The following is a 9515-nucleotide window of genomic DNA, read 5'->3' on the forward strand; positions in this document are numbered from 1 at the left end:
TTATTGCGCAAATGTAGGTAGTAAAAGTAACAAGTCGTCAGAAAAATACTCAAGTAGAGAAAAATCTATTAAAATGACAGTAACAAAGTCTTCGTACTTTGTTACTTCCCACCACTGCAAAATTGGACTCCATTTTCTAGACATTCTTTCAGTCCTGACAGCCCACCAATGCCTTCTCTGGTGGCCTAAACAAAATCAAAAGCACTGACCTACATTTACAATTAATTCTAATATTAACAAGAGTCTGCTCATTTCTTTTGGCTGCACTGCTGAAGGAACTAGTTAAAGACAAGTTGGCACCATGGCCTGTTTCCTAGCTTTTAGTCCGGCGGACACTCTCACACGTGGTTCAGTCGTTAAACTCGGAAGTGAAATTTATTATGAAAAACAAACTGACAGACCATAATTCCTGATTTAAAACAAACAAAATCACAAAGGATCACATCAGATTCTACATTAGGTTCACTCAATCACAATAATAATGTGCACATGTTCCCTGAAAGGCACTCATTTGAACATCAGGCTTCTTAAAACAGGAGCGTGCCTGACTTCTGTGTCGATACACTTGCTGGTCACTTTATTAGGTACACCTGCATAATACAATGAGGTCCAATACAAAAACTAATGATAGCCCAAAAAAGACTGAGCGGTCTATATTTAACCACGTTTTTTGGGGGGGTTGTTGTGATTGTAGCATGTAGAACTGCATGGAGTGGTTTCTAATATTTTGGTGACAGTGTCGCCCTGCATATTTGCAATTTGTTAATTGTGATTTTGCCAATTTTTAATTTGCTCGTTTTTCTGCTTAGACCAAAGCCCTATCTAATATAAAAGTATGGCTTTGGCGCCATATTGTGGCATCTTGGTGCAACAGACCTATGTTACACTGAAGAGATCCTCTCCTCTCTCTCTTCATTTCGACATCCCATAGCGTTGGCTACCATAAAAGTAGTGCTTTGTCACCATCTTGTGGGTGGGCGTCAATTACTCGAGGATTTTTGGTACAGCGGGGTGAACACTACTTTATAGCTACATAAAAGCATGGTTTGAAACAAATATATCACATATAAAACTGAGACTGTATCTGTACATCTGGTATTGGATGTCAGATGGCAGAAGTGTACCTAATGCTGTGTGGCCCAACAGTGTGGAAACAGTGTTGTTGTTTGCTGCTGGTTTTGTTTTCGGGTGCTCTGCCTTTTGGTGTCCTCACTGTAACGGAGAACTGGAGGTGGAAATCATTATCCTGGACTCCATGCTCCTGATGAGAGGCACTGCAGTAACCACAAAAGCCAAAAAGTAAGCAGAGTTGCAGCGTTAGCACAGATTAGCCTTAGCTTCTTATCCACAAAGTTGTCGACGTGGGGGTAGAGGGGGCCATTTGTGTTTTGTCGACAAGTGTAGCTGTAATTCGAGGGAACGTACACACCATCATTTGATTCTCTTTCGACTCTGGACAGTTTGAGAATAAGTTGCCGCTTGCCGTGCCGGCGGTTGTCATGGTAAGGAAAGCCGCTCACTGCGTTGGGCCCATTGGGAAATTGTGACAAAATTGGCTGTTGTAGCTTGGCGCATTTGGATAGATGCGAGGCAACAATCACTTTCAACGCAAAGGGACATTGAAAGTGAGTCTGGAATAATTCAAACATTTGAACATGGGCACGTAGTTCGCCTGGTCAACCGGGCTAGCTAAGCTTTCTCACGCTACAGACTGGAACGAGGCCTTGAGCTCGTCGCATAATGTTAGCATTTTGAGCTGTCCGGGTGGATTGCAAGGGTGCCGTCTTACCCGTGTAGTACACGTTGGCATCCCATCCCTCCTTGCGCCACGCAGACTTCCTGGTTTCATCTCGAGACTGAAGACTTTCATATGCTGCGAAAAAAGCACACACCAAGAATTAAAAATGGTAGTCCAATCATCGACAGGGAACAGGGAAGTAGCCTGCTAACGGATATACAGGACAAACAAACTTCATGTTCTATGATTTTTTTGTTTTCCTTTTTATTGTTTACGTAACAATGGAAGCATTATCCCCCCCCCCCCAACCAAAAATAAAAAAAGGTAAAGCAAATGTATTTATATAGCACATTTCATACACACGGTAACTCAATGTGTATATGCTTTTCAGCTCCAAGACATTCTTTGTGAACTCTTCCTTTAAAATAACCCCTCCTCCATTTCTCTTCCCATCTACACCGTGATAAAATCATTTGAACCCTGTCCATAAAATTCTAGCCTTACTGCCTTTCCACTTGGTCTCCTGGACACACAATATATCAAGCTTTCTCCCAATCATCATGTCATCCAACTCCCGAGCTTTTACTGTCATAATCCCAAAATTCAAAGACCCCGCATTCAGTTCTAGGCTCTGTGCTTTCCTCTTCTCTTTCTGCCTAAGAACCCGCTTTCCACCTCTTAAGGGCGCCGGTGGATGTTATTAACGACCACGACCAATCCGGAATTCTTTGGAAGAACGCTCAGCTTTGTTTGGCAAAGTTTTAAGACGGATGCCCTTCCTGACACAACCCTCTGCATTTATCTGGGCTTGGGACCGGCCTACACGTTGTGCTGGCTTGTGCCTGCCGCGGAAATATAAAAACTGGACCGCGAAAGGCGAAAGGGGATATTTAGTGAAAGAGTAAATTCCTCTACTTGAACGTGCCCAACAGGGTGTTAAAAGGAATAAGCTCTAATTAAGCTTTAATATGGTGAGACTCTTGCTCCTAAGTGATCAAACCATTGAGAACATCAACTTTATTATCCACATCATTCTGAAATTCCTGTAATAAAATAAACACTGGCAAGTGAATGTGAGTGCAAGTGATTGTTTGTTTAAATGTGCCCTGCGATTGGCTGGCAACCAGTACGGGGTCAGGGTCAAAGTCAGCTGGGATGGGCTCCAGCACGCCCACGACCCTAGTGAGGATAATCTGTACGAAAAATGAATGGATGAAGGTTGCGTGAATGAGAGAGAGCCTGCAGAGCGTTCATTTCGCAATACTTTGGTAAAAGTGCCAAATCTTTTCAAGTCGATGGGCTCGAGTCCGAGTGAAGTCACGAGTCGTTGCTGTTCAAGTCCACGATTCAAGACTTGTGACATTTTGTCAAGTCTAAAGTTATCAAATTCATGACTCGAATCCAAGTCATGTGACTCGAGTTCACATCTCTGGTGAGTTGCTTTACTTTATAGTAGTTTTGCGCTCACCCCATAAGTGATGGACGACGTACAAGTCGCCGATCTGCGAGAAGAAGCCACCCACAGCCTCGTTGTTCTCCTGACGGTATTTGATGGCCCTTGCCCTGGTCAAGACAGACATGAATATGACATGGTGGTCATAGATCATGAGGATTGTGCTCACCTGGAAGGCATTAGCGAGTTGGAGCTTACCAGTGGTTGCCCCATTCGATCATGGTCCCCGGCTTGAAGCAAAACAAGTGTCAGTGGTGCAATAAGTGTTTCATACTCATTCAAATATGTCAAATTGGACTTTTGCATGGACTTTTACATGAATTCACGGGAATACAAGGCTTTTTACAGGAATGGATGGGAGTCCGCGACTTCTTTTTTTACAGGACTTGATGGGAATACGAGGCTTTTTACGAGAAAGAATGGGAATACGCAACAATTAATGTGAATACATGGCTCAGTACAAATTATGTGCAGGTTTAAGAGAGCCAACCTTAAGCCGTAAGATGTTTTTAAAGCGATTTCAATGCAATTTAAGACCTCCCCAGTCGCAAAATGTGACCACTGGGAGTGCAAGTGAATAGTACACATTTTTCTATAGGAATGAATGGGAGTACAAGGGAGGCAGCATACAAACATGAGAGTTGTAGCTACCTTGAGGGAGTAGCTCCTCATTTCATAGATGTTTGGTCCTGGTCGGGGAAGAGGTTCATTCCAGAAACTGAACTCCAACAGGAGCTGATTCCGCCTGGAAATCAGCATTTTTGCTCTCTCTCTGCGGAATTCCAAATATTCCTGTGGGCAAACGGGCACGTTCGTTGACATAGCAACAGCATACACGCCACTGTGTCATGCCGAGCATGTTTGAGGCGGTGCTGTCGTGTTACCTTGTTCACGTTGAGCTTGTTGAGGCATTCGGTCAGGGCGGGGTAGCCCCCACTGTAGCGCCACAGGTGCACTGCAGAGAAGCCATGTGAGGATTTTAACCATCCAAAAGAAACTCATATCTTAAGACAGAACATGTTTGTGCATGGATCTCATTTCAGTTGCCTCCCGGAGTTGCTGTTTTGGGGCATACAGTGATCTCGGATTTATCACAGGGGATACATTCTGGACCCACCCACAATAGGAGAGAATCTGCGATATAGAGAGAACCTATAATTATTATTATTTTTTTTTTTAATAGTTTTATCCCTTCTACACGATTCAAACACATTAACACTTATTAAAACACACTTAAACCCTTTAAAAAAAAGGTTTCCTTCGCGCCTGTTGTCAGTCTTGCTGTCATGAAATGGGGGACTATCGTATAACATCACTTTGGGGAAAGGAAAAGAAAAGCATTGCAGCTGTCTATTTTTAACAAAACAGTCTTAATCAAATGTACCTAACCTAACTATTTTCACTTCTGTCTAAAAAAACATCCAAACTTTTAATCTTGAGGCAACATAATTCTGCACGGCTCCCGCAGAATGAGGATATCGTCGGCGGAATAATACAACACTTATCAGACAAGAGAGGTTCAAGATAGTTAGTTCATCTCAAACTATTTTCAGCAGCTTAAATGTGTTAACTCATTCGCTGCCAGTCCTCCACGTTAACATGGATATTTGGATTCAACAGCCGGCAATGCCAGTGAATTAATAATGCGTAAAAATAACAGATGATGTGGGGACAGACAAACAGTATCGATTTGTGAAAAAAGCTAAATTAACCATATTTGGACATGTGCATTTCCACCCAACAACGGCAATATGCAAAAACTACCCAGAAAAACGAATGAAACGCAAAAGTTTATTTAACTTCAACCCTAAATGCATAACAAGCACACAGTCTATATTTTGTAAATATATGTTCATGGAAATGTGGTGTTGTGCTTTAACCTGCTTGGTCCTGCTCTCCATACCAGGTGTTCCAGCTTCCTACGACCTCACACGGATAATCCTCATCCCGATGGAGCCTTTTTTGCACCTCTGCCCTAAAAAAAAAAAAAAAAAATCAAAATGCCAATTGCAACCTTTGGGACACCTTCAGACTGAAACTATTAAAATAAACAAGAAAAGACTCACTCCAGATTGTTATAAGCTTCCAGGCACTCTGGTTTCACGTTGTGAACTGAAAAAAGAACCAACGGAGATTTAAGCACATTATTTGTGTATATTTGGGAATACAGTTATACCGCTACTCACGAGATTAATTAATTGCGTGAACATGCTCATAACTCAGTTTACTAATACTGTGCTTCCTCGACTTACGAGTGACCTGACGTACAAACTTTTCGAGATACAAGCCAATGATTTTATTTTTTTTTGTCTTGAGCGCAGCAACATATGTAGACAGGCAATATAACCACTCATAGGCATATATTATTTATCTTCTGCAAAAAAAAAAAAAAAACAGCCAATACTACTGCAGGTTAGTTGCAACGGTCTGCTTCGTGTTACACCACCAAATCTACGTGTATTCTAGCTATGGTTGTAATATACTGCCCCCTGGTGGCCAAGGCACAGACCAGAAGGAGGCCCATTCAATTCAAGTATGAATTTAAGAAGCAAAAACTGTTTAATTCTTTACGCTAAATTTAATTATGTTATTAGTGTATGTTTTTATAAAGTACAATAATGTAATGTAATAATATGTTTTTTCCTGATTAAAACGTTACATTTTTTGTTGTTTTATGGGTAAGGCGTCTTTAGTTTTTTGCACATTTCATACACAAGGTAATGTGATGTACTTTACATGAGTAAAGGTAAAAGCATTTCAGAACTAAGTACAGAAATAAGACAGTTGAGGTGCAACATTTAATTGATTATCAAATTAAACGACAACTATTTCGACAATTGATTGTTTAATTTAAGATTGTCCAAATCCTTGGAATTTCAGCTTCTCGCGAGCAAATATTCTCTTTCTTTAATCCTCCGTGAAGTCGGACTGATTATCTTTGTGTTTAAACAAAATAAATCATTTTCCAACATCTGTTTTTACTTCAGAGAACAATGATCAACATTTGTGCCCATTTTATGGCATGTTACGGACCAAAGCAGTAACTGCATCATAATCAATTCATGTTTGTTATTTTTTTTTGCACTGTCAATTTGAAAAAATGTCCTATTTTTGAATAAAGCACAGGTGTCAACCACAAGGCCCAGGAGCCAGATCTGGCCCGCCACATCATTTTATTTGCCCACAAAAGCAAATCATCTGCGTCAGGTTCCATGATTCTTGCTTAAATATGGACCGAAATTTCAAATTGTCGTATGGAATAAATAATGTTAAAATATTCTACCAAGCCACTTTTTTACAGTATTGAACAAACTATTATCCTTGACTTGTGATTTCAGAACTAGTTATCCATCAGTTTGTTGTTTAAATGTAACAATATGATGAGGCGATTAACATTTTTTATGGTTTCACAGTCATAACAGCCCTCTGAGGTTAACCGTAACTACAATGTGGCCTGTGACAAAAATGAGTTTGACACCCCTGGAATAAAGGAATGGATTTATTGCGTGGGTTTTCTCCGGGCACTCCGGTTTCCTCCCACATCCCAAAAACATGCATGGTAGGTTCATTGAAGACTCTAAATTGCCCGTAGGTGTGAATGTGAGTGCGAATGGTTGTTTGTTTATATGTGCCCTGCGATTGGCTGGCAACCAGTTCAGGGTATACCCCGCCTCCTGCCCGATGATAGCTGGGATAGGCTCCAGCACGCCCGTGACCCTAGTGAGGATAAGTGGCTCAGAAAATGGATGGACAAGCCAAAACTCCCAACATAGTATTGTATGTGTGCCTTTAAGGCGCATGGCCTAGTAAGTGCCGTCAAGAACATGGCCAGTTAGTCTGCGTGAATGTCCAAGAGTGAGTTGTGGCCTACAGCAACTGCTTTCAAGTGTTCTCATTTGATATTTGTCCCATTCAATAAACAGTGAGTGTGGCTCTCTTGTCCACATGCGAGGGCATCACAGTACCTTAATTGCTCAATTTATTTTTTTCACTTCACTCGAGCAGCAGTGTGCCAGAAGCTTTCTCATACATCTAATTTTGGCGTTAAGTGTTTGGTATGTGCCTACCTACATTGGATTTTGTACAGGTTACTGGTCTCCTGCTTGGACAGCAGGTTGGAGTGGGCATCTTCCCTGGCGCCCACGTTTTGCACCGAAGAGCGTGCAGAACGGAACCAGCCTCGAACACAGTTCTCGGAAAACCTCCGACTCGTGAGAACAACATGGAAGAAAGAATTTTTTTTATTTTGTGCAAAGCAGCGATTATCATACAGCACGGTGGAGTCTGCCTCACAGTTCCGAGGACCGGGATTCAATCCCCGTCCCCGCCTGTGTGGAATTTGCATGTTCTCCCCGTGCCTGCGTGGGTTTTCTCCGGGCACTCCGGTTTCCTCCCGGCACTCCGGTTTCCTCCCACATCCCAAAAACATACATTAATTGGAGACGCTAAAATTGCCCGTAGGTGTGACTGTGAGCGCGAATGGTTGTTTGTTTATGTGTGCCCTGTGATTGGCTAACAACTAGTTCAGGGTGTACCCCGCCTCCTGCCCGAAGATAGCTGGCATAGGCTCCAGCACACCCGCGACCCTAGTGAGGAGAAGCGGCTCAGAAAATGGATGGATGGATGGATGGATGGATGGTAGCGATTATCATAAATAAAAGGTGAGAAGAGTTACTCTTTTTATGGTCACGACTTTTTGGAATAGATACACCCCGAAAAAAACATCAAGCCCAAACTTGTTTGTAACTTCTGGTGATCGTTTTGTCCCCTGGCTCTTCCAGCCCACCATTACAGATGCCACATCTGTTGTGTGGTTTGGTAATAACATTTGTTGGGACATCAGTCATAGTAAAACAAAAAGAAATAAAGTACAAGACACCCCTCCTGGAACGGTCACAGTGGAAGGGTTTGTGTATCCCAATGATCCTAGGAGCCAAGTTGTCTGGTGCTTTATGCCCCTGGTAGGGTCACCTGTGACAAACGGGTCCTCGGTGAGGGACCAGACAAAGCATAGCTCAAAAAACCCCTGATGATAAGAACACCTCGTTTTCCCTAACCTGGACGCGAGGCCCCGTCTGAAGTCAGGCGTGGAGGTGGGGCTCGATGGCGAGCGCCTGGGCCGGCACCCACGGGGCCCGGTCGGGCACAGCCCGAAAACACAACGTGGGTCCCCTTTCCCTTAGGCTCACCACAAGTGGGAGGGGCCGAAGGGGTCTGGTGAAATGTGAGCTGGGCGGCGGCGGAAGATTGGGACCTTGGCGGTCCAATCCTTGGCTACAATAACTCGCTCGAGGGACGTGGAACGTCACCTCTCTGGCAGGGAAAGAGCCTGAGCTGGTGTTCGAGGTTGAGAAATTACACTACCTAAAGTAATGGTTTCATTTTAAAAAAAAAAGTATAACATTAATTAAAAATAAAATTTACAGCTAAATAAGGTATACATTCCAGGAACCAATATTAACAGAAATGACAACAACAGAGCAATTTCTCAAGATCTGGACTATCTTGGCCCTGAATATTCTTTTAGTATATTACAGAATGTCTCTGACTGTTCCCTGTGATTTTCTGTTGATCTGAGCTGTATTTGATTTTATTTTTGTTTTATATATAATACAGTGGCTAAATGTAGGCTGGCATTTGTGTGTGTTTCTTTTCGTATGGAAAGTTCAAGACAAATCAAGAAATATCAAGGGGGAAAACAACAACTTGAAGTCAAAAATACAAAAACAAAAACTAGAGCATGATTGTGAAGGAAGAGATAAGTGCCGGCTGGTGCAGGACGAAGGTCAGAAGTCCAGCAAATGATTAAATCACGTTTGTGATAGGGGCTTAAAATGTATTTTGGGAAAAATAAACCTGGTTTACTTTCCGTGAATTTAGCTAACTCGATGAGAACCAGACCAAACAATTTCCGAACGATCACAATCGCATAGTCTAAAAAAAATAACAAATAAATGAAGTGTCCTCGTTGCTCTCCGTAGATTAATTTCGAATGAGTAAACGTAGCAGGCGCTCGCCTGGCCTGTTGAGTACCTGTACAACAACACGTGTCCTCCGGACCGAACCGAGCCGGCGGTCGCCATGATGATGCCGACGACGACTCCCCGACCAACGTCTGGTTTTTGGCGTTGGTTAATCTTTAGTTTTCCTTGTTGTTTGCGACTCGCCGTCGGGGGGCGGGGTTAGGAACGCGATCGATCAGACGTGACTAATTGATCGCTGCAGTTGATCGCCTTGCCTTCGGTGAGCATCGTGGCTTCGAGGTGAAACAGGGGGGAAAAAATATGCATTCTTCCAATGCAAATGTAGGGGAGCTGCTGTATC

At 42.8% G+C, this 9515-nt stretch overlaps 1 protein-coding gene across 2 annotated transcripts; it reads right to left on the bottom strand.

Annotated features, from left to right (window-relative positions):
• Nucleotides 1-367: 367 nt before the first annotated feature.
• On the bottom strand, nt 368-9295 carry nipsnap1 (nipsnap homolog 1 (C. elegans)). 2 transcript variants are annotated; one of them, XM_061672780.1, is made up of 10 exons: nt 9225-9295; nt 7263-7399; nt 5258-5303; nt 5072-5166; nt 4076-4146; nt 3843-3983; nt 3390-3421; nt 3207-3301; nt 1790-1873; nt 368-1274 (listed from the first exon to the last, which is right to left on the bottom strand). In XM_061672780.1, exons 1-10 carry the CDS (start codon nt 9272-9274, stop codon nt 1210-1212), a joined length of 816 nt encoding a protein of 271 aa, XP_061528764.1. In that variant the 5' UTR covers nt 9275-9295; the 3' UTR covers nt 368-1209. The 2 variants fall into 2 exon arrangements, with proteins under 2 accessions (XP_061528764.1, XP_061528763.1); XM_061672779.1 differs by having other exon boundaries at nt 7263-7418; nt 9217-9274.
• Between the last annotated feature and the right edge of the window lie 220 nt (nt 9296-9515).

Source organism: Phycodurus eques, chromosome 3, assembly GCF_024500275.1.
Source record: "Phycodurus eques isolate BA_2022a chromosome 3, UOR_Pequ_1.1, whole genome shotgun sequence".
NCBI lineage: Eukaryota > Metazoa > Chordata > Actinopteri > Syngnathiformes > Syngnathidae > Phycodurus > Phycodurus eques.

Excerpts from the sequence above, each read along its gene's own strand:
- nipsnap1 (XM_061672779.1), bottom strand. The coding sequence starts at position 9,274 with ATGGCGACCGCCGGCTCGGTTCGGTCCGGAGGACACGTGTTGTTGTAC. Across the intron at positions 5,304-7,262 it reads TAACCTGTACAAAATCCAAT|TTCACAACGTGAAACCAGAG; the intron begins GTAGGTAGGCAC and ends TTCTTTTTTCAG. Across the intron at positions 3,422-3,842 it reads TGAGGAGCTACTCCCTCAAG|CCGGGGACCATGATCGAATG; the intron begins GTAGCTACAACT and ends TTTTGCTTCAAG.